Below are 27,089 nucleotides of genomic sequence, written 5' to 3' on the forward strand. Positions count from 1 at the left end.
CACAAAGAAAAGATTTAAATATGTATATACATTGCCTTCCTTCTTCCTCATTTCGTGTTTAGTTAAAAACCAAAAAGAAAACCCTGCTATTAAGCGCTCTGTTCATCCCCGGAAAAACGTTCCCTTGAAAATCATCTCTCAGTTTCCACGTCTAGGCCCGCACCTCTGCCTAAATAAATAAATAAAACGGACACCTGGGGATCGGTGATGTCTGACTGCAAGATTAGTAAGGGAACTGCATCGAGCAGCAGCCAAGTCGGGTCCAGGAGGGGGATTTGCACCAAAAAACTCAGGTCGGTAGGCCAATAAGAGCGAGCCTGCTGGGGATCTGGGGTGGTTCCGAAGACCGAGGACTGAAGAGACGGTCCCCTCGGCCAGCCGGGCAGCGCGAGGCAGCGGCGACCCGGTGTCCCTTGTGCGTGTGCACGCGTGTGTGCGCACGTGTGCGCGCGCCCCCCGGGGCCGGGCAGCCACCTGTCACTCACGGGGGTGGAGGGGCGCGGCGGGGGCGGCCGGCGGGGAGGCGGGGCGGCGGCCGGCGGAGGCCCTCCCCGCGGGGCCGGCGTGCCGCCGCCATGGAGACGCGGTAATCCCCTCCTCCGCCCGCGCCAGGCCCCCGCCGCCGCCGCCGATTGGTCGCCCTTTGCTCCCTGACCCCCTCGCCGCCTCCGCGGCCGCCGCTTCCTGCTCGGGCGCCGCGCGGCGCTCCCGGCCGGGGCGGAGCTCGGGCGCCGGGCGCGCGCCGCCTTCGCCGCCAGCCGCGCGGGAGGAGGAGCCGCCGCGCCCTTCCCCTTCCTCCGCTCCTCCCCGGCCCGCGCCCGCCGCGGCCCCAGGCAGCACTCGCGAGCAGCGGCCGCGGCCGGCGGCCGAGTTGGGAGGATGCGGCGGCGCTCGCGGATGCTGCTCTGCTTCGCCTTCCTGTGGGTGCTGGGCATCGCCTACTACATGTACTCGGGGGGCGGCTCCGCGCTGGCCGCGGGCGCGGGCGGCGGCGCCGGCAGGAAGGTGAGTGGGGCGCCCGCCCGCGGCCCGGTCCCCGGAATCCCTGGCGCTCACGCGCCCCCGGCCCCGCCGCGGACCCCTGCTTCGCTCGGATGTGCCGCGGGGTACAGAGGGGCTTCCTGGTCCCTCTTGCTCTTCTCTGCTCGGACCTCCGCTGGAGCCACCCGCCCCCGCCTCGGGCCTCTAGGTCGAGTCCGCAGGGCGGGGGGTGTCCCCGGCCCCTCTGCGCTGGCCGGGCTCGGAAGAGGGCGACCCAGCGCAACCCCGCGGGGCTGAGGCCGCGGACACCTTGTCGCCCGACGATCCCTCTCTCTGCTCCACGTAATTTAAGTTGAGACTTGTCCGGTCGCCGGGAGCCCCATCCCCTGCGGTGGCAAGTTTAGGGTTGGGGGTGTTGGGAAACACAAAAGGGGGTTAGGGAGGAGGGGGGAGAGGCGGTTGCCTTTCCAACGTGTCACGTACCTTCGGAGAGAGGAGTTCAAGTTTCTTTTCGGCCCTTTGATACCAGCCGCTGTAACCCCCTCTTCTCCCCCCTTGCCGCCGCGCCAGGGAGGGGGCAGTTCTGGGTCTCTGCCCAGTACCTCTGGGGGCGGGGGCGCAGCGGACTGCCCCGGCGGTGGAGGCGGGGGGCCGCCGCACCGCTGTGCCCGGGTGAGGCCGGCCGCGGACACCCCCGACGGCCCCCTCCCGGCCCCCGCGCTCGCTCTGCCCAACGCGGCCCGCTCTCCCGCGCGGTCCCCGGCCCCTGCCTTTCCCAGCCCCACGCCCGCGTTCCGCGGGGGTGGTCCCTCTGCTGAGTGTGTTCTTGACAGATTCCAAGGCTTGACAGATTCCAAGGATCGAGGGGTTAGGCAGTGGGGACCTGTGAGCCACTCTGGACAGCCCGGCGCCTTCGGGAGAAAATGGAGCGCCCAGAGCGCCCGACGGTGTGATCGTGCTGGGACAGCAGGGATCTCGGCTGTGCACGCGCCACCAAGGGTGTTTGTGGTGTTTGGCGGCTAATGGGCTCCGAAATCGGCCCCTAAACCGTGGAACCCCTCTACTGTGACATTTAGTGTCACTGCCAACCCAGGAAATTCTGGCTTATTGGAGATGGACCATGAGTTGGGCTGGAATCAGGGAATGAATGGTATCTTGGAACAAGCAAGACAAGAGTAATTGGATAAAAAGACTAACTTAAAAATCAGACCTTAAATGTCAGAGCTGAGGTTCCTCCGCTTCAGAGGTTTCCTTCCTTGAGTCATTCATTCATTCATTTATTCATTCTCAGCTGAAGGTTTTAGATGAAGGTAGGTATCTTGTTTGATCCGTGGTAAGTTTCAGAGGTTTGCTTTCTCTAGAGGGGCAGGAATGAGAAGTTCATGGCCAGAACTGGCCTGGCTTATTTCTGAACTGACATGTACTCTCAGCCCTGTTTTTTTTTTTTTTTCTTCTGTTTTAACCCAGGGGACTGTTGTTCATGTACATGAAGTCTCCCTTTTCTGTTCATTCTTGAATGGTAAAGAGCATTGCTCCCAGTAAAAGCCCCGCAGCTTTTAAAACTGTGGTCACGTTAAACTGGAATTATTTTAAAAGCTTTTCTTCCCATGAAACGGTGCCTTCGCTGGTCCACAGAGCCGGGAGTGCTGGTGAAACCTGACAAAGCTTTTCGCCTGTCTTGTGAAAGAAAACCAAGGAAATAAGCCATGCTTGCTTACAAGTGTCTCCCTTTCCTTGATTTGCCACTTTCCTTGGCACAGGGGATTAGAAGCGGCAACAGTGTGGTGTTAGCATCTGGGGAGGTGGGCTTCAGCTGGTGGGCGGTTTTTGCAGGGTCTTCCACGTGGATCTTTAGTTTAAAAAAAAATAATCTGAAAACTCCTTGTGGCCTGGTGGCAATAGGAAGGGACCGTGACCACGTAGGAAAAAATGTGGGAGACGAACAATTACACCTGGATTGGTGATTTGGGATTCTATTCTTTCTGTCAATGAACCGTAAAATTTAATCCTAGCCCTTAGAATGGGTTAGTGATTTGTCATTTGAGGAAGAGGCGTGTAAACGCAATAGCTTTTGAAATTGGAGTGGAAGACTCGCTAGCCTAGCGTGGTGGACCCTGATCTTTAAAGTAAATGCCCTGAGGCTGTTTCTGGAGGGGTGAGGAGAACCCGCTGTCCTGCGTTTCCTCATCTGGAATGTAAAACTGCATAGTCTTTCTTCCTTCTGAATTGTTTCCATGGATTCAGAGACTGGAGAGTCTCTTCAAATTTAGTTCATCCTCGTGATGAAAGGAAATGTATAGATTTTCTAGCTTGTAAAGTATGGACATAAAAAGATACTGTGGTGTGCATGTAAAGGCAGAATTTAAATATTAGCGATAGTTTCTTTAGATGTAAGTGGACTTAGGTTTCTTCTCTTGTTTCCTGCCGATCGGGGCAAGGCTCTGATTCCATACTGAGCCAATTTCTCTTCGCCCTGAGGTTTTTCACGGGGTTCCAGGCTTCGGGATGAGCCTCTGGGGGATTGGTTGTCTGACGGGAGCCTGACTGCTGTTTCTGCTGCTTCAGCACCCAGCCCGGGCTTGTCACTGTGTGCCCGGCCTGTTAAATAACTCCTCGCAGGGCTGTTATTCTCCGTTTGGAGGAACCCAGAGAGCCAGCTCACCTCAAGTGCAAATTTAATAAACGAAAGCAAGAGCAGGTGCCAGAAACCAGCCCAGGCACTGCTGCACCACTCAGGACTCAGCGCTCAAGTTCAGGGTGTGAGGTCAGCCCTTTTGTGCATAATATTGTTTAAACCGCTGTTTTATTTTATTTACATTTGTATAGAGCCTTCCCTCCCCCATATTTTGCTCTTTCCCCCTAAATTGATGATTTGCACTTCAAGGATGCTTTTCCTTTGAGCATCTTAAATGCTTTAAAATTTTAATCATGTTGAGTCTCCCCTGGGCCCTGGTGTGTTGGCAGTGGATGGAGCCACAGGGAGAGGAAGGGATTTCTGTTGAAAGGAACCTGCCTCTGGGTAAAGTGTGGCTCTTTAGGTTGGAAAGGGGAGGATTTTCCAGTATGTGCCAGTGAGCTCCCCTGAGACACTGTGGCAAGCCCAGGGCCCCTTGTCTGGGCTCCCACCCCCATGGGAGGCAGGGACAGTGTTCCCGATGGGTGTGACCAGGGCCTGGCCGCCCGGACTTCCACCCACCCTCCTGGATGAGCAGGGGTAGGTGCCGCAGCCCCTGCCCGGGGTCCAAGTGTGGCGGCCGTGGGGTGAGAGCCCGTCGGAGGCATTCAGGGAGAGCGAGGGCAGGGGCTCTTGGCTTGGTGAGGGTTCTCACTTGGCTGGAGCATGGTAGTGTATAGGAGAATATTAGGGTGTTACTAGGGTGTCAAATTGGAGAAGGCATTTCGGACTAGATCCTGGAGGGCTTCGAATGCCAAGCTGACTTGTTGGCCTTACTTTAATTGATCACAGGGAACCATTCATGATTTTTTGAGCCAGGCAGTGGAAACTTAAATGAAGGGGAGTGGCACGAATCCATTTATTGGCACTAAAATTAGCTTTCTACCCCTTTCTGCTTAGTGACCTTTATTAATGTACTGAACCTCTCTGACCCTCATTGCCTCATCTTTATAGCGGGGAAAGTTCCTGTAGCCAAAGACTAAACGCCCTTGGTAGGTGTCAGCAAACAGTAGGTGCTGAATAGATGGTATCTGGGGGGCAGAAAGAAAAAGGGGAAGAGCCTAAACATCTTGAAAAAGTAGTGAACCAGGAATCTTAACTGTCTTCTTGATCTCTGGAATTTTTTTTTTTAATCCCTCATCCACTCCTCCAGGTTTGACTTGGTTTGTTCATTTGGACTTGTACCATGAACTCTGAATGACATCAAGGACTGCCTTTCTGGGAAGTGGTTGGGACATCATGCCAGCTGTGGTGTCAGAGTGGGCGTCCCATCGGTGGGCAGCCATCAGGAAAGTGGGTACAGGACACACCTTTCTTTGGTGGGTACTCAGTGGTCAGAGCACAGATAGTTGGGGGTGTCACTGGTGTGTCCCTCAGTGGGGGTCCTGTGGTGAGGAGGCTGGCCTGCTCTGCTCCCACCCGGTGTCTGGGTGCCCCCCCCACCTGCGGCAGGACGGTAGCTGAACACAGGCCGCCGTGGACTTTCATGGCCGTCAGCAGATCTGTGAGCATGTCTGCGGGGGGTTGGGAAGGGAGACCCAGGCCACAGCCCGCCACCTAGGATCAGGTAAAGACTTCCATGGGCAAGGAGAGTTTGAAGTTGAGGTCAGGAGCGCAGTCGTGGGGGAAGAACCCCGTATAGCCAGAGATTGTGACAGATGGCACACAAAGGACCTTTGCTCTAAAGAAAAAGAGTTTCTTTTGCTGTACTGGAGTGATGTCATGCGCCGTCCCCCATGCCTCCCCGCTCTCACACGGGGCAGGAATGACGAGCTCTCCCCTCAGCCCTCTAGTGAAAATGGAAAAGCCCCGTGTGCCTCCCCCAGCACCGGGCGGGCCAGCTCGCCTGAGCCCTCTCAGGCCTCGGGGCGGGGCCGGGGGGCCCGGGGAGTGCCTGACGTAGTGCCGGAGCTTCGGGCCCCCCAGCAATCTCTCCGCCCCCCGTCCTGGTGAGTGGTGGGGGGGCTCCTGTTCGGGTTAGAGGAACGGGTACTTGAGAGGTGGTCGGAAAAACCATCGGGGCAGGGAGGGGGAGACATACACACTCGTGTATAAACCGTTTCTCAGTCTCTGGGGAGAGCGAACTCAGCTTGGGAAGGGGTCGATGTCAGGGCCAGCAGTGCGGTGCTGCCTGACTTCTAGCAAGTCCAGCGGCAGTGGCTTTGTGGATGGAGGTGGGGGTGGTGGAGCGGCTGCCTGGGGCAGGGGCCTGGGAAACCCAGGAGCTGACCGCGAGGTCCTGGCTGAGATCCCGGGAAGGAGGCAAGGTGCTCCTGGGAAACGTCTGTGAAGTCTCCCAGCCGGCCCGGCAGAAATTGTGGGGTGAGAAAGCCGCCAGCCTGGCCAAGCCCACTCCCCCTTTTGTTCTTCTGCTTTTATCCTTGTGAACCCTGTTCTGGAAGCTCCGTTTGCCTGGATGATGCTAAGACGTACAAGCTGGGCGGACATCGAGATGGAAACACCCTTAAAGCCATGCCGCACGGATTAAGACAGTGAGATACTTTGTTAAATTAACGTCTCTTGAGCCCCCAGCCCCAGCTGCTCTGCTCCTCCTTTGGGAGCCCAGCTCCACGGTCAGCAACTAAAGAGGCAGAGCCCGGCCGGGTGGGGGCTCCTGGACCCGGCTCCCGTGCCCTGCCGCAGCGGTCCTTAGACAGCTGAGCATCGGTCCTGTAAGGATGCTGCTTGGATCGAAGCAGGGGCTGGCCTGGTCTCACTTCCATAACCTGAAAGATGGCCTTTCCCTGTGAGCAAGTCTTTGATTCCTTGTTGCCACTGGGGATCCTCGTTCCGCTGCTGTGGTCTTGGATCCCTGGCTCCCACACCGCCTTCCTTCTGAGCTTTCTTAAGGAGGACCTCTTGGCACTTCCACGGGCAAGCCCTCCTGGGTGGGACCCAGGGTAGGCTCAGCCTGATGAGGAGCTCTCCTCCATCGAGAGTGATGTTGGACGCATTGGTCCAAGCCTCACAGTGGAACTTGACCTTGCTTTCTTAGCTGGCGTGAGGATTCCCTGCCCTTTGGCCACGTGCTTGACCTTAAGGATTAACCCCAGGCGTGGAGGTACCAGTGCTGCCTGTCTGGGTTATCTGTCCAGTCAAGAGAGCCCCCACCTGTCTCCTCCCCACCCGGGTCACAGAGCCCACAAGTCCTGCCCTGGGAGGCACCTGCTCTTCTCTGCGCCCCTTGCCCGAGGCAGGCTGGCGGGTCTGGGCTCCTGCTCACATCTGCCTCCTGCAGGGCAGGCTGAGACACTGGGCATTTCTGCATTTAGTCACGAGCAGGGTTACAGGCCCCGGGAACGTGTGTCATTCTGTATGGATTGGGTTTCTCAGCGTGCCGGAGGGTAGGTGGCAGTGATTCATCAGGGCTGGGTTTGAAGGAACCGAAAAACGGTCACATAGAATCTCACTCCTGGGCTTACATTTAATCCGCTTTTCTTGGCTGCAGGAGTCATGTGCCCCGGGCTGCGGCTCCTGCAGGGGCTGCTCATGGCTCAGTCTGGGCTCAGCCTGCCTAGGCCGCCCACCCTGGCCTCCCTGGAGTGTCTCCCGGGCCCCTTCTGCTGGCCGCCAGGTCCTGCCCAGTGCCACTTTGAGAGGAGGAATGGCCGGGACGGCTGGGGAGAGAGTTGCTGAATTCCCAGAGCCCAAATCAGGACAAGCGTCTGGCAGGGACTGAGGTACTTAGGGGGCCGGGATCACTCTGACTCAGGGCGTCTCAGCCTCGACGTGGCTGGCATTTGGAGTCAGATCATCTTTGTCGCGAAGGGCCGCCCTGCGCACTGCAGGATGTTTAGCAGCTTCCACTGGACACTGGTGGTCCCCGCCTCCTGCCTCAGCTGTGACAACCAGCAGTGTCTACAGGCACTGCCAAGTGTCCCCTGGGGGCGAACTGCCCTCGGTTAAGAACCACTGCCAGAGTCCATGTTAACTTTGATTTCTTTTTTTCCCCTGCTGTCTTCACGGAGCAGGGCTGCCCCTCGGTGCAGTTTGGGGTGGACCCCTCGGAAAGCGTTTCGACTTAATCAACACTCTTACGACCCACTGTGTGCCAGGCGTGTCCTGATGCTGGACAGACATCAACTGGTTTACCCCTCAGAACAGTCCTTTTAGGCCTCCCATTGCACTGAGGAAGACTGACGCACAGAAAGGTTCAGGCGCTTCCCCAAGGTCACGGAGCTGTTGGGTGGCAGCGCCAGGGTGGTCTGCTGGGAGGACTCGCCCCTGGGCCGGCCGGTGTGGTTCTGTGCTGGCTGTCACGTCCTGGGATTCCCGCGCCCCTTCTGCACTCCAGCGGTGCGTGCGTCCTGCTGACCGCGGCGGTGTTCCTAGAAGGCGCTCTGGAGCACGTGCCCTGTTGGGAGGGCCGCTCCCCTCAGCTCCTCTCTCCGTTTTTACCACTTACTCTGTGAAATGTCTCGTGTGTCCTTATCCTCAGGCCTCTGCCTGTCCTGGAGTCCCAGCTGCCCCCTGGCAGGAGCAGACGTGAAGACAGGCCCTGGTCCCTCTCGCCCGTTCTTTCACTGAGGACTCCTTGTGCACCTGCTGTGTGCCGGGTGCTGGTTGTGCATTTGGGGATCCAGCAGTGAAGAGAACAGGGACAAAAATCTCAGCACTTGGGGAACTTCCACTCTGGGAGGGAGCTAGGCAGGAATGTGGTAGATACGGAAGTTACGTAGTGTGAAAAGGGGCTGAGTGCCATGGAGAAGACGGGACCAGGTGAGGGGTGGGTTGCAGTGTCACTGGGGGTCCTGTGGGCTCCACGGGGAGGTGCGACTTGAATGGGTTTGAGCTGAGACCCAAAGCAGGCACGTCCCTGGCTCAGGTTGCTCAGGGGCACCCCTGGGTTCAGCTGGGTCTGGCCTGTTTGGTGATCTCTGAATGCTTTGGTTTCTTTTGCTAAATAAACAAGCCAGTTTTCTTTCCTGGAGGCTGTTGCCTCTGCTCTGTCAGTGGTGGAGTTTCCTCCATCCTACGGGAACCTTGGATCTCCTGTTGGTGTTCGGCAGGTGTCTCGGGCGAGGTGTGAACTCGTCCCAGTGAATGCGCTGTGCACACCCCCAGACCACCCTCCCCGCCAGGAGCCGGGACCACTTTAGGTGCCCAAAGGTTAAGTCGCTGACTGACTCTGTGGAATGTGCTTGTGGAGCAGTCTCGTTGCATGACGTCTGAGCTGATCTCTGCAGGGCCCGGTGGACCGGGCGAGCATCCGTTCACCGTCCACTGTTGGCACACCATTAAATCACATCCCTCATTTGTAGATTGCTTTCCACACACGCTGTCATTTAATGAGAAATCCCGCTGGTCCCTGTGCACCTGCTCCCGCACAGGGTCTCCCCTGGGATGTCGGCTCTGTGAGCTGCTCTGGGTGATGGGGCTTGTGGATTTCTTAGGAAGCTGGAGGGCAGACGCCTGCCTGGTCCCTGGGCTTTGGAGAGGTTGATCTTGGCAGTGGGGTAATGTTGAGGCGCCGTGATCCATGACGTTCATGGAGAATAAAATGGACGTGTGACTTTGTTGCCCACAGCCCCTTTAGGGAGTGGGGCGGTGGGAAATCACAGGTCCTCCTGGATCTCAAGTGAGCGCATCCAGCTGCTTTTTGTAGAAGCCGTTGGCATTTGTGAGATGCCTATGAGGGTGTGCGCCGTGCCTCAGCGCATTTCTGGGTGAAACACCAAGGAAGTGTATGTGGCTGCAGAGAAAAGGTGCTTTTAGAGGCCTCCAACTCCGGCTGCCATCAAGGCTTCATCTCTGTCTGCTGCAGGGGCCAGCCCTGAAAGTGATCGCGTCTCTTCCGAGAGCGCTGCTCCAGGGCGGGGACGCACTTCAAGCGGAGGTGACTCGCTTTCTTAGCTGTCACCCTGTGGGAGCTGGAGGAGCAGATGCAAAGCAGAGGCCTGTGTCCTAGCGACGCCCATCAAGGAACACACCGACTCTTGGCAGGGAGCGGGGGACGGGGTGGGTCTCACTGTCCCGGGTGGTGAGCCGGTTGGCCCAGTGTGGGAGGCCGTCAGGTCATTGCCCTGGTCCTTCCTGCCTCCAGGGCTTTCCTGTTGACCTAGATTGTGAGCTCCTGCTCTGTGACCTTCGAGATCCCCTCCCCGCCACCGCCTTCCCACCTCCCACTCCCCCCCACCCCTGTGTAATGAGCAGTCCACTTGTTTTCTTTCCCGTCACACTTTGATGATCACTGATGTCCCCCTGTCTCTGGGATGTACCCAAATCTAAGATGCCATTGTTTGCAAAAACCATTATTTTATGTACCACTAGGGAAGAAAAAACACTGTCCATTGACCTTTGACACATGGTTTCTTATCAGTTAACAGTTTTATTTTCTACTTCTTTAAGGGGCTCTTTTAGACTTAATTAGACATTGATTTTTCCATTTATCACTCCTGCACATAGAGAAAAAGGAAAATACACATGAAATACATTGGGTGAGGGGCTCCTTACAATTTTTCGGTGTCTGCTTTTTGCCTAAGAGATGTTAGTGCCTGTTTCCCTGAGACAGAGCCATCCATCCTCTGTGCCACCAAGATCTTTGGTGGATGCAGCATTTCCTAAAAGCACCCAGAAAAGCGCTGAGAGCCCGTGCTTCTGGGCTCTCTCCATCGCTAGGGCCTTTCCTAGAGTTGGCCAACTTCAGACCCTTCTGGGGACTTAGCCCAACCCCCCAGCTCACCGGGCATTTCTCTCCCACTCGATCTAGTGTCTTGGAATTACTGGTGCTTCATCCTTGCTTCTGGAGTTTTCTTCCAAGGCACTGACATGCCTCCTGCAGGCTTTGCTAGTAGCATGTTTTACGTTTGAGCGTGTGTGGGTAGTGACAAGGGGCATCGTAGCCTGTGCCTGGCCATAGCATCATAAGGTGTCATTCTTTGTGAAATACATCCGTTTCATGTCAGACTATGAAAAAAATGTGCATCGTTGAGTTTGAGTTAGGGGCTGTCTTTGTCTGAAGTAAGTGTCAGTTACTTCCCCCTCTGGGATCTCAGCTCCAGACCCCCGTAGCCTCATCAAAACATGTGCATATGCATCTGTTCACTTAAATCCCCAGAATTCACGTAAACAGGCACTGGGTAGTAGATAAAATTTAAGGCATTATTATTAATTTTACTTAGTGGCACTAATGGCCTGGGAATTATGTCTTGTGAAGATCCTCATCTTTCGTAGACACAAACTGAAGTATTTATGCCTGCAGTGATACCTGTGGGAAAATTATGAGGAAACAGGACGGGCTGAGTGTGTTGCTGAGTGACTGATTGATGGGCACCTGGGGTTCAGCACACTATTTTATTTTTGCGAACTTAGAAAGTTTTATTTAAAAAATTAAAACAATATTTAGATGTATGTAGCTTAAACTAGCAAACGAGCAGAAAACTAGGATTTTTAAAAACATTTTATTTTATTTATTTTATTTTTTTTGGTGGGGGGGTAACTAGGTTTGTTTACTTACTTATTTTGATGGTCGTACTGGGGATTGAACCCAGGACCTCGTGCCTGCTAAGCATGTGCTCTACCACTGAGCTATACCCTCCCTGCAAAACTAGGAGTTTTTGAAAAGCAGATTTAAGGTTTTGTGATAGGGTCAGTGAAAGGTTTCTGCTCCCAATTCCCAACATATGTGTATGCTGGGGGTGGGGGTAAGGGCGGGGGCCTCCTCTACACACTGGTCAGTGCTTGGACACTAGCTGGGTGTCCCAGTTCTGACACTGTCCACCCAGAGATACCATCAGGTCCCTCATGTTAAGGGCTCAGTCCTACAAGACTGTCCCCTGCCCCCTTCAGATGCCAGTCACAAGCCCAGATTGTCACCTGTACTTCTGACGTGCAGGCTGTAAGTCAGAGGTTCCCATGAGCACCTCCTTGGGTTCAGGTTTACTAGAGTGGCTCACAGAACTCAGGAAACCAAGTTCTCACTAGATTACTGAATTATTACAAAGGATATTCAAGGATACAGATCAACAGTCAGATGAAGAAGCACATAGCATGAGATCCCGAGGAAAGGTGCTTCCATCCTCGTGGTGCTTAGGGCGCAGCACAGTGGTACCTGGGAGTGCTTTGGTTCCTCAGCCTGGAAGCTCCCTGCACCCCTCCTTTTGGGGTTTTATGGAGGCTTCATTACATGGGAGTGATTGATTAAGTCATTGGCCATTGGTGACTAAGTCAGTCTCCAACCCATCTCTCCTCCCAGGAAATCAGGTGGGTGGGACTGTAAGTCCCACCCCTCTGTTCACGGTTGGTGACCCCGGCAACAGCCCCCATCTATAGGTGCTTTCCAAAAGTCACCTTATTGACATACACCCAGCAGTGGTGGAAAGGGGCTCGTTGTGAATAACAAGACACACATTTCACCTTTAAGGCTCAGAAGCGATGTCAGGAACTGGGGATAAGAGACCAAATAAAACAGAAGATGCCCCCGCTGCTCTTACTGCTCAGGGAATTCCATGGGGTTTGGGAGCTGTGAGCCAGAAACAGGGACAAAAACCAAATGTATATGAGAAGTATGTTTTAGTCATCTGAACAAATATATGTTTCTTATAAATTGCAATATCACAGTCAGTAAAAATATATATACTGTATGTCTTCTGTGATTTAGGAAGATCCAGCGATGATTCTTTTAAAAGGATACTTCAGGGGTTGTCTGAGATCTGGAATTGTCACCTGTATCACCAGGAAAACATTCTTAGATTTAGTACCATTGCTTCTCCAAGAATTCCTGAAATTCTTTGGAAATTGCTACTTCTTATGAACCTTTTGGTGGCAGAGTATCAATTTAGGTGGTTGGTGAGATCGCTTACTTTTAACCAGACTGCTCAGTGGCCCAGAGACCCTGTCGCTCAGCAGAGTTTGACCTGGATGTTTTATTACATCGACTGCCTGCTTCTTGTTTGACAGGCACCCGGCGGGCAGAAAACATGCCTGTCCGTCCATTCCTTCTGCCAGTTCTGTCACTCATTGCGGGCAGCTTTGCCGGCTGTCACACAGGGCTTTTCAGAGCTGCAGATGATCTGGGAAGCCACGGTGGGAGACCTTCAGTCAATACATATTATTCCTTTTTTGTTTCCCTAACAGGATATTACTGCCAAGCCCTCATATTTGTAAATTAGAGATTTTTGACAGACATACGATGCTGCCTGTTCTCTGTAAGGGGTAATTCCTGGTACCTCAGATTCATAACAGCGCTGTTGTTCAGATGCCTGGAACACTTGGGAACCTTTGCTCATTCATCTTTCCTGCGGCCTTCCTGGCTCTCCTCCCGCACTCACACGTGCGGTTTCCCGTGGACCCAAGGTTATTAACCTGCGGCACCGGTCATGCAGTAGCAGGGTTGGGGCTGGAATGTTAATGTTCCCCAAACTACCTGAGCTGCGGCTTGAGAAGGTCGGCCACTGCAGTCCCGGATCGTTGACAAGTTCCAAATCGCAGGTTTCTCTCGCTGGTGCAGAGCTGCACCTCCAGCCTGGAAGGTGCTGATTACCTGGGCTGCTGATCATCTCCTTAACCTTTCTATTGCAGACTGCTGACACAGGGGAGCCAGCCGGAGCTGTTCTTGGGTGGTCTGACCTCAGGGTCTGCGGCTGGGCGGCAGGAAGGGGCCTAGCTGGGCTGTGCAGGCCTCCTGAACAGGCTCACAGAGGCAGGTGGGGCCTCGTGGGGGCCTCCCTGTGCAGAGGGCTGCTGGGTTGTCCTCCGTCTGTACTTGGTGACTTCCAAGCCCCCCCGCCCCCCCGCCCCCCCACCGCCAGTCTGCATCAAGATGTGAGCTGGGTCTCTTGTTTTCAAATGAAAAGGAATGTAGGTGAAGTATCCTCAGTCCCTGGTGGTAAATCTGACTTGGCATGGAAGTGTTTGTACTTAAGATAGAATTTTCAGTTTAAACAGTTTTTCTCCCTAACCAGTGGGGAGTGGGTGGTGGGTCCTGCCCCAGAGGGACTTCCTGATACACTGCGGGGGCCGGGGCCTGGGCCTGCAGGCAGCCTTCCCCCTGCTCTCCTGGTGGGCGGGCGGAGGTGAGCTGAGGTTTCTGCAGGGAGGGGGAGGCTGCCCACAGGGTGGGGCTGGGGGGTGGCTCTGCCCACTTGGGTGTTGGGGGGCTGGGTCCCAGTGGGCTGCAGGGCAGCTCAGCACACCCACGTTGGGTGTTTGGAAACTGGCCTTCTCCTGGCTCCGGCCTCCTGGGTCTTCCAGGAGGAGCCCAGGGCAATGGTGTAGGGAAGCTCTCGAGGGTGGCTGGCTTGGGGCCAGTCAGGCTGAAGTGGCCACCAGGCTGCTTCACCCAGGGACCGCTGCCTGAGTTTGAATTCTGGCTTCTGCAGCCGGCTCTGTAAACTCAGGCGAGTTGCTTAATCCCTCTTTGCCTCGGTTTCCGCACACCCGCATCTCATCGAGTTGTTCAGTGGGGAATAAATCAGCGGGGCCTGGTACCCACGTCTGAAGTGTGGGTGTCAGGTCTCATGGCATCAGGGCGGGAGGTGCTGGCCCCCGGGCTGCCGGGCGCTGTCCTCTGTGGTTGGCATCACCAGCCCGGGGGCCTCGGTGCTCACTGGAGCCAGCCTCCCTCAGCTGTGTTTGAGCCAAAGCCTCCTCTCCCAGGGGGCACCTCCGCCACCAGGGACCTTGCCTGGGACCTTAGCTCTGTAATGAGGGTGAGCCTGCAGCCCTTACTCCTCTGGTGAGAAAACAGCCCCAGAGAGGGGTGCGTGAACCGGCCAGCGCCCCGAGTGGCGGTGGGGGTGCCAAGCGGACCCTGGGTCTGCAGGGGGAAGAGGCCGGAAACTGCAGCCCAGTGCTCTCAACCCCAGAGATTATTTCCCCATTTTACCCTCTAGTCTCTTGTCTTTGAAAATTATACCCGGATGTGGTTTTTAACTATGTGACTGTGTAGTGAATTTTTTTTTAAACTCTCATTGGCAATTGGTTTCTTTAATATCTGGGGCCGTGATTATCTGGATATAGCACGTTATTTGAAAACTTTTCCACAAGGTTTTAATTAGTAAACGTTCTTTTAGTTTCATTAGTTCTGTTTCTGGCTTGCTTTTGAAACTGTAGGTGAGTGACAAGTGGAAGACAAATTAATAATTGTGGCAACTCAGCAGAGCACCCCTGTGAGGGCCGAGGGCTAGTTCTATCAATTAGCACAGTGTTCCTGTGGTTTCTCGGATGCCTCTAATTAAGATAACTTAGAACTAGACTGCAGATGAATAGATGCACTGTGCGATGATTTCAAGGAGAATAATCGGTGTGAAAGCCTGGACGTTTGGTGGTGATGCTCCAAGGAGCCTGGCTGGGACGTCAGCCCCGGGTTCAGGTCCTGTTGTTTCTACCTGTTACCCTTCGTGTCTTCATCGCTGGGAAGAGGGTTGATGGAAATTAGTGAGACAGTGGGGATGATGCTGGCGCCGTTTCACGCGGGCTTCCTTTGTCTTACTGGTGCGTGTACTCGCTGTTCTGTCCCCAGAGGGGGTGGCTCTGGGCCCCTCTGATGGAGCAGGGGGCTTCTGGGAGCAGACACCCACGGGGAGGGGAACTTCGTGGTGCGGATCACTGACGGGGGATGTAAACTGGAGCAGGCCCCTCAAGGAGGGGAGCTCTCCCTTTGTGGCCTGTCTCTGAGATCTTTGGGGCCTTATGGCATCCCTGTGGGCTCAGGATGCTCCCCCCCCAACCTTGTTTTTTCTCCTAAGGTGAAGCCGTGGTGCTGAGTGAGGCCAGAAGTGTCACATTTGAGTTACATATTTTAAGATAAATAGTGTAATTGGCCGAAGTGCAGTGTGCGTTCCCAGGGGCACCGAGAGCAAAGCAGACCTGATAGATTAATGGGCGTGATGGAGTGGACTGAAGGGATGGTAATTTCATGGGTGTCTGGCTTTAAGTCCTGCCTTTCTAGTTCACAGTCGTTACGGTGGCCCGTCTCCTCCGCAGACCTCAGAGCCAGCCACCCTGTGGGATCCCCGTGCTCCATGTGCCCCCTGGGGGCTCTCGTCCTCTTCCCCTCAGCACTGAGCTGGGGGACAGCCTGACTCCGGTACCTCCTGTATTTTCTGTGTTACTTATTTATTCCAGGAAGGGAGTGTTGCAGCCGTGAGGAGAGGATTGATTCCAGAGGTCTGCACACATAGAAATCGTGGGCAAAGCCTAGAAGCCCAGCCATTTCCCACGCTGGCGGTTAGAAAGCCCTGTGCCCTGAACGTGCACATCTGAGTGCTAATTAGAGAGCCAGGCTGATGGAGCGGGGAGCCAGGCTAAGAGCTGTCAAGATGGCCCGCAGCCCCCGACCCCTGCAGTGCGCTGAAATGTTTCAAGATTTAGAATCCCTGTTTTAAGACATTGATCTTTCCTTGAAGAAAGCTGTCTTGGCTGTGAGATGGTACCCAGAGAGGACAGGAGGAGATGGTTAGCATTCAGCATGTGGTTTCTCCTGGGTGATAACAGTGTGGGTGCTGTGTGTTTACTTGGTGTCCCTGGAGTGACTGGGACCAACGGTAACTGCATGTGCAGGAAGGTCCCCGTGGTATCTCCTAGCCCTTCCCCTGGAGGGGGCCCTACTGTCCCGTCCTCTGATCGTGTGCGAGTAGAGGGAAACACTGCCTGAGACAAACGAGGAGAGGAGCTAGAGCCCTGGGTTGGCCTCAGCTCTTCTCCACCAGCCCTCGGATGTTGGGCCGTGTGTGCATGGAGTGGGGGGTCTGCATCTCTGGGATCCAGCTGGTTCAGCAGAGAGCAGGGCTCAGAGCCTCCCAGCATCCCTGGGTCCCTTACCACGTGCTGCTGTTGACACCCAGGACTTCCCAACCTGCTGAGCACTGTAGTGTAAGTTTTATTTGCTCACCTGCATCCACTGGACTGGGAGCATCTTGAGGCCAGCACATGCTCAGCTCCTCCCCTTCCTACCCTCCTTCCTCCCACAGAGATTCATTAGCAGCTGTGGGGTGCTGGCCTGAGGGAGGCCTTGGGAAGCGAGGCGGACGTGTGCATTCCAGGAGGGATGAGGGTTGGGGGCTGAGGAAGTATCAGATAGCCTTAAGTGAAGTTCCACGGGGACCCAGAATCGTCAGAAAGGACCTAGGAGGGCACATTTGGCAGGGGACAGATGATGACTAGAAGGATCCAACCATGAAGATGTGGTGGAAGACAATCTAGGCATGGAGAAGATCATGTGCAAAGGTCCTGCGGCCAGAATGAACTTTGTGTGCATGGACAATCTAAAGCAAAAAGAAGGCCAGAGAATGGGCCCATGGTGGGCAAGGGCTGCCCAGGGTCAGAGAGTGGCTGGGACATGCTAAGCATTTAGGAATTTATTTATGTGTGTCATCAGATTCCCTGGGTGTGGCTCAGCCCCCAGCACACGGTTAGTGCTCTGGTTGGTGTTCCATAAATACTGATGAACGAGATGAGGATCAGACCGCTGGCTCATGGTGGTGAGAACAGCCATGAATCTGGGCTCAGTGGTGGGTATGCTGCTCGGGGAACCAAGCTGCACAAGATGTCCTGGCCCCTGTGGTCCCTCTCTCCTGGGCTTTTGTTCTGCAGAGTGACCAACCCTGGGGTTAGCACGACATTGTGTCCTTTTTCACACCTTCGTCACAACCTGTAACAGCTGTGGTCTGGCAGAAGCGGTCAGGGTAGGGAGCCACCGTCAGTTCTGGGTGCAGAGCCGGCTTTTCCCTGGTTGCACGCAGTGTGAATGTTGACCGAGAGGAGACCACAGCCTCCGCCTTTTCCTCCAGAAGCGCTGCGGTGCTCTTGGGCCCAGCTGTGTTTGTAAGCTGGGCTACTAAATCGTTGCCCCTTGGTCGGTGGCGGTGCCGCTTCACCTCCTCCGAGGAGGGCAGAGACTGCGCTGGGATGCTGAGGTGGAGGAAAGAGGTCTCGGGCGGTAGAATTATAAGTTGTGTTTAAGCAGTCTCGTCCCTTCCCACTGCCTGTAGAAAAGAGGTTTTCATTATTAACCCCCCTTCCACCAACTCAGCATCATAAAACGGTGCTGCATCTGGCAGGTAATCTCTAGGCAGTCACTTAGGCTAACATGGTTTCTGGGCAGCCTAGTCTGCCCCGGTGCTACACCGGGGATTAGGCACCTGATGTTCTTTTGTTCATTACATTGCAGAGTGTTTGGAGCCACCTCTGACTTGGTATTTTAATGCTCTGTGCCATGGATGGCCTCTTATAAGTAAGACTGTGTTGATACACCACTGACTAGCGGTATAAACGGTTGGAAGTGTAGGGCTTTGGACAGACAGGATGGAGGTGGGTTTATGTTTGAAATGTCGGGGGCACCTGGGGTGGGCTCACAGTCTGCTCCCGCTTCGGTCAGCGCCCCCTGACGTAATTTGACACTGCTTGCCTCAGGGAGCAAACTCTTCCTTAACGTCTGTTGAAACACTTCAAGCAACTGGTGGAGGGTTTGAAGCCAGCCTGCCAAGTTAAGGGAGAAATGCAGGGTGAGATTTCTGTCCACCTTCTGGGATTGTAGACAACCAACAATAGGACCTATTCCAGGACTCGGTGTTCTGGGGGTGTGAGAGGAGGGGCTGAGAAAATGATGCCCTCAGTTATTTGGAGACTTTGAAGGTGCAGAATCATAGGAGACGCTGGCGTCTGAGTCAGCTGAGCAAGGATTCAGCGAGAGTGGGTGATGGTGATGAGTGTGCAGCCTGGCACTCTGCCCTGAGCTCAGGAGCGGCTGGTTCAGCCTTTAAGAACTAGCATACACCCTGCTAGTAAGTCTTCCAGTCCATTAGTGGGGGGCTGAGGGGTAGAAAAATGCGTAAGTCTGGGGAAAGGAGGGGAGGGCGGCACAGGAGGCAAGACTAGGGTTGGGGGGCAGGCTTCCTACTGCAAGACTGGCTCACACGTTGGGCATCAGGCTTTCTCTCCCTTATTTTTTTTTAGTGGGGTGGTTCTTACTGGCTGCGGAGGAGAATAGCTGTAGAATGAGTGGTTTCCCTTGTGTGTCCCCAGGGGATGTATTTCCTCTTCATTCCTTGTTCCTCCTTCTTAGTTTCAGGCCCGCACAGGACGTAGCTTCTCCGGTGATGAGGATTCAGTTGCAGACCAGCTCTCCTGGGTGGGATCCCCTAGAGCTAGCAGTTCATGACTTGTCATCAGCAAAGCATGTTCAGGGCGCAGCAGTGTCTCCCAGGCCGCGTGTCTGCCCCACTGGTTGTGCTTGGGGGATGCGGAGTGCGCTCTGGGGAGGTGGCGGGGCGGTTCTGAGCTTTGGAGCCGTTGCCCGATTCCGGTCTCAGCCCTACTTACTGCTGTGTCCTTGCACAGGTGTCTTTTCTAAGACTGTCACCGTGTCTGCCAGGCGGAGACTGCAGCTGCTTCACCGGGCTGTGGCAGGTGTTAAGTGAAGGGTTGCCTGTCAGGCACTTGTTAACCCTGTGCCCATCGAGAGGAGGTGCTCGGTACCGTGTGCACGCGCGCGCACCGTAACTCAGCTGCTGGAAAGTCATTTTCTGTCTGCAGCTATAGACGCACACTTGTGCGGACGCGTGCACGAGACGCGTGCGCGTGCACGCTTTTGCGCGTGCACGCTTTTGCGCATCTTTCCTTCCTGGCCAAAAAGGCGTAGTAGCAGGTGTCATTAGAAATGCGAAATTATTGCTTGGGGGTCAGCGCGTTTTCCTTCCATCCCAGGGAGGAGCGGGCTTCCCCTGGGAAGGTGCCCACAGAGTGGGGAGATGGGGTCCTGGCTGGGAGCTGGCTTTTATTTCACGTGTCAGGACCTGAGCAGGCGCCTGGCACAGCTCCTTCGAATCCAACACAAGTTGCTGCCCTGGAGAGAAGGCATGCCTGTCAGGGCCTGCTTCGTGTTCTCATTTTAAGAGCTGTCGATGACCAGCCTTAATGACTGAATTTCACCAATGAAATATCTGCAGGATGAAGGAATTTGCCTGTTGATTGCGCTTGAATTGCTGCATTAAAACGAAATTCCAAGGTTGGCGGTAGCCTCGGACTCTGTCTGCTGTCACCTCCTCCCTTCTCTCCCCCACCTGCTCCTCGATTCTCCTTTGTGTCTTTCATCCCTTTATTCGGCCCTCCCCTCTCAGCTCAAACTGTTGTCCAGTGGTTTTCAATCTGGCCACGTGTTAGGATCACCTGGGGAGATTTAAAAACTACAGATACCTAGGACCTACCCCAGGCCAATTAAATCAGAACGTCAGGCTGCCCAGCCAAAGTGTGTTTTTAAAAACTCCTGGAGCCCTCAGGTATATGTTTGGTCTATTTTGTGGGCTTTGAGCTTGAGTTTGGTCTTTCTTTGGAAAAACTTGGGTACTTGCCTTTTTATTCAGGGTGGAATATTGATAGGCATTGATTGATTGTTAGGTGTAAGTAGTTATTCAGGAAACTCCGAGAAGCTTGATGTTTACAATAAAAGTGATGAACAACAGATATGAAAATGACAGCTTGGAGCTTAAAGAAAACACAGCTTTTCTCACCGGCCTGAAGGAACACACAGAGTAGACTGAAGTGTTCAGTAGTCGAGCAGTCAAGGATTCTACTTTTCTCGCTAGTTTTAATCTGGGGTTAGTTTGTTTTCGTTGTTGTTTTGAGAGGGGAGGTTTGACCTCACGTGTGAGTCAGCGGCTAAGAGGATGTAATTCTCAAGGAAAAATCCGGATCGAGTTCCAGCTGATTGGAAGTGTTGGGAATGGCGTCATGATCAGAGGACTCTGACGCTCATTGTCAAATGGCCTACAAGCGCCTTGGAGGGAAATGAACAAAGCTGTCCCTTCCGGTCTGACCTGGAATTGGTGGGAGACGTTGAACGCCCCGCACAGCGCCCCACCTGCTCCCCTTCCACGGCCCCGCACGCACCCACTGGAATAGAAGGTAGAGGACCCTCCGCCCTCCCAGTAGCCGTGAACCTCAGGAGGGGTTGGGTGGTGTGGATTCTAAGGTTCCTGAAGTTCCTGGACTCCAGCTGACCCCTCTGTTGGAGACTGAAGTGCACAGAATTTAGGAATGCCATAAAGTAGGTTTTCCGAGGGGAGGTTGGAAGATTGTGTCTGTTTTCTTCATTCTGCACAATTGTGTGTGTGTAACACATTTGTAGAAACATTTGAGGCTTATAGGATCATTTTCTTCAAAAGACCTCGTAAATTTTCCAGTGTGTAAAGAGAGGCCACTGAGCTGTTTCAGACAGAACTGGGAGAGAGAGAATCACCCTGGGTCTCCGGGTTTCAGAGGTTTGGAGACTCAACTTCGTTAGTTCACCTAGGGAGCTATCAGTCAAAGACTGAGGTTTCCGTGAACCAGAATTATTATGCGTTGGTAAGTGTGGATGGCGGTTCACCAGTGGATGGAGAGAAGCGTGCCTGTGTGAGAAGGCTCCCGGAGGCACGTGCACGCAGAGAACCAGCCTTGCTGTGTGAACAACTGTGTTCTCTGAGGCTACACTCCCTCCCTCTGTGGAAGCTTGATGAATTGGCCGTCACCTTTCCTGGGATATTTCTGTGTGTAGAATCAATACCCTCTCCCCAGGGTGGTGATGGAGATTCATTTCTCAAAAACCCCAGTGTACAATTTATTAAACTGTTGTCTCAGCTCCAAATCTTTTTAGACTCTGCTCTGTGGCTCTGGAGCTGGGACTCCACACAGCTCGTTTGTGCCCTGCCCTGGCAGCCCCGCCGGGCAGTCGTCCCCAACCCCCCCCCCCCCCGCCCCCGTGAGCAGCTCCCAGCACGGGTGGAAACAGCCTCATGGCCTCCACCCATCTTAGAAATCCCAGCAGCTTCTCCGGGGGCGGGCTCAGGGCTCCTTCGTCTGAGTTTAAGCTCACCCAGTCCCTTCTTCCTTTGGTTTCTTCCATCCCAGGGGCGGTGGTTGCTTCCTGCAGTTGCTACCTGCCTGAGACCTCAGAGCTTCCTTTGTACCCTCTTAGTTACCTAGCTGACAACCCGATAACCTACTTACCAATTTACGGTAAAGCCTCTGTTAAAAAGCTTCTCTGTTGTCTGAATTCTAGACACTGGCTCCTGACTGACACATCTGACTTTCTTTTCAACATTCTTTAGTAGTCAGTCAGCAGAACTATTTCCCGAGACGCATTATACTTCATCAGATTGCAGCTTACCTTACGTTCCTTGGATTTTTTGCTGAGATTCCTCCGTGCGGTTTGAGACACACTCTCTCCTCATTGGCTCCTTGTGTAAACCATCGTCAGCTAGAATGAGTTATTTCTTGGCAGGATCACCGGTGATGGCTAATGTCATTCATTCTGTTGGTTCTTTTTGGCTTTACTTTTGGAAGGTGACGTTTTACACCCTTGTCTCCAGATTCTGTGTCTGTTACGCAAGAGCTCTGAAATTCCCTTCCACTTTCTAGATGATGGCTGTGGTGTATTTAAGCTACATGTACCTCTAAAAAGACTTGAGGCACTTTATATGAAAAAAGCATATATGTTATGTATAAACACAGATTCATTAAAATAAGAGTTTAAAAATCTAGGACCATATAATGTTGATGGGAGGTGGGGAATGAGTGGGGAGAAAAAGGAGAAGGGAAAAGAGTGGAGGGAGAATGAAGGGTGAAGGGGAACTGACATTGAGCATCTTATTCCTGTCTGTGCTGAGCCCAGTCCTTGGCCTAATCCTGCCAGGTAAGGTTGTTGTCCCCTGAGCCCCAGAGGGCCAGGCGAGCAGGGCTCCACTCTGGGCATTCTTAGCAGGTCTGCAGATGGGAGACCAAGGGAAGTCCTCCAGTTGATTGCAGAATTGTATCTTGAGAGCCAAAGCAAAGAGGAACCATGGTGGGTCACATAGCTCTCACTTTCTAATAAAATGAAACATTTTCTTCATCTTCATACTTGATAAGAATCTAGTAGACCTTAATTTAAAGATCACTAAACATCATAATGGATAGTGTCAGTTGGGGAAGAAAAAATACCAAACCCCGAGTGCAGAGGTGTGGAGTGGCTGTTTGTTTAAATCATTCCCTGAAGCGGAGGCAGGAGCACCCCCAGCGCCGTGGAGAGGCAGCTGTGGGGCCCGGCCTGCCACTCTGACCTGCTCAGGGTGACGTGGGCCCCCTCCTCACGCTCCACGTCACTTCACTCCTCACAGGCAGCATAGCGTGGTTGCTGAGAGGTCAGGCTTTTGAGAGGTAGGTTTGCATCCGCCCTCCCCCACTCGCTGGCCAGGTGAACTTGGGCGAGGAGCTTAGTCTCTGAGCCTCAGCTTCTCCACTTACTAAATTGGGGTGACAGTAAGGTTACTGTTCTTTGGATTCAAATACATGTGCTTTCCTAAAATGTCTGGAGAGCTTATGTTAAAAGGAATGTATATGGTAGAACAAAAAGTGATCAAAAGAGAAATAAACAGAGGCAGACCACTTGGAAGGGAGATAGATGGATAGGTGGGGACGAGCCCCGAGCAAAGTCAGGTGCCTCTCACACGGGTCTGCTGATGCCGCCTTTATAGACGGGAAGCAGACTGAGAAATGCAGGATCTAACCTGCGTCAGGTGTGCGCGTAGCTGGCTTTGTGGCGGCAAGGATGAAATGAGGTGACGCAGGTGAGGCTCTCAGCTCCGGGCTTGAGCCCCTCACAGAGTCCGTGGCCCCTGGCTTCTCAGGGTGAGCTGGCTGGCCCTTCTGCTCCTGCTGTTCTGGTTTCTAAGTTGTTCTCTCCGTCTCTGAATGTGCGGGTCGGGTCGAGTAAGGTGCCCCAGAGCCTGGCTTTTGAGAGCTGCTGTCGGAGGTGGTGGCTGTGGCCAGCAGACTCACAGGTCTGTGACTGTCCTTTCCGCTGCTTGGAAGGACTTTGGTGTGACACCCCCCCCCCCCCCCCCCGTCCAGCGGGGAACAGACTGCCCCCTGTGGTGTTTCAGGCACTTTGTGTGCGTTTGCTCGTTTAATCCTTTAAAACCCTGCAAGGCAGTGTGGTCATCCTGTTTTATGGGTGAAGAGCCTGCCAGGTAAGGAGGGGTTCATGGGCTGCCTCGGTGCACATGTGGAGGTGGTTGAGTCGGGGCTGGTGCCCTCCCCCGCCAGCTCCCCGGACCCTCAACCTCCACGGCACCCTCCCTGTCCCGAGTCCCAGCACTCACTCTTAGACCAGCCAGCAGCCAGGAAGAGCTCTGGAGTGAAGTGGCCCAGTGCCTGTCGTGGTGGGGGGGGTGCCCCGTGCTGGCCCAGCAGCCCCCCTCCCTGTGTGCTCTGCACACCCCTTCCCGCTGGAGTCTCTTCCCCACCTTGAATCTGGCCTTCTGGCAGCTTCCTTGCCCAGTGGGTCGCTGTGGGTGTGACCCTGGGGCCCAGCTGCCGGATTGTGAGCCATCCAGGCTGTTTCACTAGAGAATAGGGCCCCGTGGACCCCCCTGGAGGGCGGGAGACTCGGCCAGAGGGGACCTGAGAGGATGGACCGGAGAGAGCCTGCCGGTCCTCAACAGGTGAGAGGCCCCACCCGCCGCCAGGTGCCCACACCTGGAGTACAGGAAGTGCCCAGGTGCCCGGAGGGCCCTGAGATGCACCAAGTCTGTTTGGGGAGGGCTGTTTGTGCGGGCGCCGAACTGGCACGCGCCGTGCTGAGCAGTGAGGAGGGTGTGCTCAGCCACGTGTCAGGAGGTGTTTGCTGGAGTGATCCTTCTCACTGAGCCACGCCAGCTGCTGCTGGGTTTGCTTTCAATTTTAAGAAAAGTCATAAATCAGCCTGCGTTTGCAGTGTCTTCTCACTTTAGGACCTGCCCGTTTTGGTCGAGCCATAGTAGAAAATACACCCCTTTAAGAAGGTTTTAATTCCTGAACCGAACATATTAAAAAATGTTCTTCTCTGTGATCACTGGGACTAGAGAATTCCTTATCAGTGCAGCTGAGTCATTTGCTCAAGTGATTTCAGTGTGATATCTGTTCATGTGCACAGCTTGTCAGCAGGAATCACGAAGGGCCAGTAACCACGAGGAGTGATGTTGCTGACTGCTGAGGGCGGAGGATGGTACTCGGGTCCCCCTCGGTCCTTCCCTTCCCTCCTCCCTCCCTCCCTCCTCCTCACTAGCACCTCAATGTTTCTGCCTCTGACCCTTGTCTTCTTAGAAATTTTTTTATCCATTAGGCATTAGAATCTTTCTTAATTCACAATTAATTCCATTTGTATCCATTAGAAGCTTTCTTAATTCACACTTAATTCCGTTTTTCCAGCCTCTGCCTGGAAATCCTTAGCAGCCAGGGCACTGTTGATGTTGACCCTGCTCAGTATCCCTTCACTTATTTCTTCCCCAGGATGGATTCATTTTGGTCAGAATTTTGTACAGTCACAGAATCAAGGAGACTTGACACCTAGAAGTTGTGTTTTCCTTTGGGGTTTAATTCACGTCGAGGTCCTCCAGTTCAGAGAAGACCTCCCTTCAGTGACAGATGGTAAACAGATTCTGCAGGATGAGTAATTCCTTCACTGCTGTCTAAATGGTTTGTTTAGAAGCAAACAAGATGATTCTCTCTTCCTATTGAATGTGCTGTGAGAACCTCAGCATCCTGCTGAGTTACTGTCCTGAACTGCAGCTGAGAAGAGGGGTAGATGGGAACCAACAGAGAAAGGGGCTTGACTGGCAGCTCACAGTTCAGACCTGAGATCACAGGAAACTTGACAACCTCTTAATTTAATTAACTATCCATCCAAATTGTTAAAACACTATGTACTTTGCTCAGGAGATACAATTTTTATCATATTGAGATGATCAGTTTTCAGTGAACCAAGTAGATTTCCTTACTTTTTTTCATTTTCCTTTTAAAATCATTTAAATTTTTTTTAAAAATTGTGGTAAAACATACATAACATAAAATTGTCCATCTAAACTATTTTAAAGTGTCTAGTTCAATGGCATCACGAATGTTCACAGTATTGTTGCAACCATCACCACCGTCTATCTCCAGAACTTCATCGTTTTATAAAACTGAAACTCTGTCCCCATTAAACACCAACTCCTCCCTGCCCCTCCCCGCAACCACCGTTGTACTTTCTGCTTCTATGAATTTGACTCTTAAAGGGATCTCGTATGAATGAAATCATAGAATATTTATCCTTTTGTGATCAGTTTACTTCATTTAGTATGTCTTCAAGATTTTCCCATGATGTAGCATGTGTTAGAATTTCCTTCTTAAAGCTGAATAATACTCCATTGTGTGTATATATCTTGTTTATACATTCATCTATCAATGAACAATTGGGTTGCTTCCACCTTTTGGCTATTAAGAATATTGTTGTTTCTTATATTTTAACATTAAAATGAAACATCATGATTTAATCTATCCTTGATACCAAGAAACTTTACAATATCGTTTAGTAGCGGAGAGTTGTGGTTAACATGTACCAAATATACATTGTATCCTTAATGCTCGATGCGGCAACATTTATATTTCTGAGTCTTTAGGTTTGGCATATGTTAGTCCTACTCTATTCAGGGATCAAAGATGAGTTAATATGTAAGAGTGTATACTTTAGAAAGGAGTAAGTAATTCTTAGTGGTTATTACCAGAATAAGTCCTGAATTTTCTTGTTTGCATACTGGTGAGAAGACATTCATAGTAGAGACTAGGCATAATTGAATTCTTCTGGAAACTTCAGACACTTTACATTCTTTTTAGCACAGATTTGAACTATATGGGGGGTTATTCATGGGATTAGGAGGTTTGAAGACATATTTAAATATTACGTAGGTTCTCTGGAGTAAATGTGCAGAATCCCAGCGTCCTGTGGGGAATGGTCTGTCTTCTGCCCTCACTCGACTCCATCTGCTCCACAGAGTGTGGGGTCCATGCTGTGGGACAGCATCTTTTTCGACTTTGTGCACATGAATTGTGTAGCCTGTGGATTTGCTATATCCATTTCCAGGATGTACTTACCAGGCACTGACTGTGTGCCAGGGACTGCCTGAGACGTGGCATGAGGCAGGAGGGAATTCACTCCGAAGTGAGTCTGGGAGGTTGGCTGAAGTTTCGACTGGTATGGTGTCTACACCCAGTCATTCATTGAATCCACTTGTCATGCTCTTGCTTAGATGCTCCCAGTCCTGCAGAATTATGTACACGGAGGAGGCGGGGGACGTCGGAGTTCTCACAGCATCCTCTGACCACGCACTTGGTTTCCTTCTCAGAAGAGTTGCCCGTCCTTAGCCCCTGTATCACACTCGTGGTCTCTGGTATCAGTGTTTGCACAAAGGACAGATGGTCGCCGCGTGCTCTGGGGGGACTACCTGTGTCCCTGCGGCAGTCTTAGGGCCCTGCCCTGCTGTGTTTTCTCTCCAGGCCCCATTTTGCCCATTTTCTCATTTGCATTGTGCACACAGGCCGCCCACCGTCCACAGTGGTGAGTCCGAGTCCAGGGTCCTGGGCGCCCGGGAGGATGAGTGGCTGGAAGGGGTCTAGGGCAGGAAGCAGCCGAATACGCTCGTTGCTGCAAGTTTCTCAAAACCATTAATACACTGGTGTGTTT

At 53.2% G+C, this 27,089-nt stretch overlaps 1 protein-coding gene across 1 annotated transcript in view; it reads left to right on the plus strand.

Moving 5' to 3' along the window:
- The first annotated feature begins 804 nt into the window (after positions 1–804).
- GALNT2 (polypeptide N-acetylgalactosaminyltransferase 2) overlaps positions 805–27,089 on the plus strand; it is a 186,612-nt gene continuing 160,327 nt past the window's right edge. Inside the window, exon 1 of the mRNA XM_031460852.2 lies at positions 805–1,005. Coding sequence (XP_031316712.2) covers positions 880–1,005 — 126 coding nt within the window. The 5' untranslated portion in view covers positions 805–879. The remainder of the gene's footprint in view (positions 1,006–27,089) is intronic.

Source organism: Camelus dromedarius, chromosome 8 (genome assembly GCF_036321535.1).
Source record: "Camelus dromedarius isolate mCamDro1 chromosome 8, mCamDro1.pat, whole genome shotgun sequence".
Lineage (NCBI taxonomy): Eukaryota > Metazoa > Chordata > Mammalia > Artiodactyla > Camelidae > Camelus > Camelus dromedarius.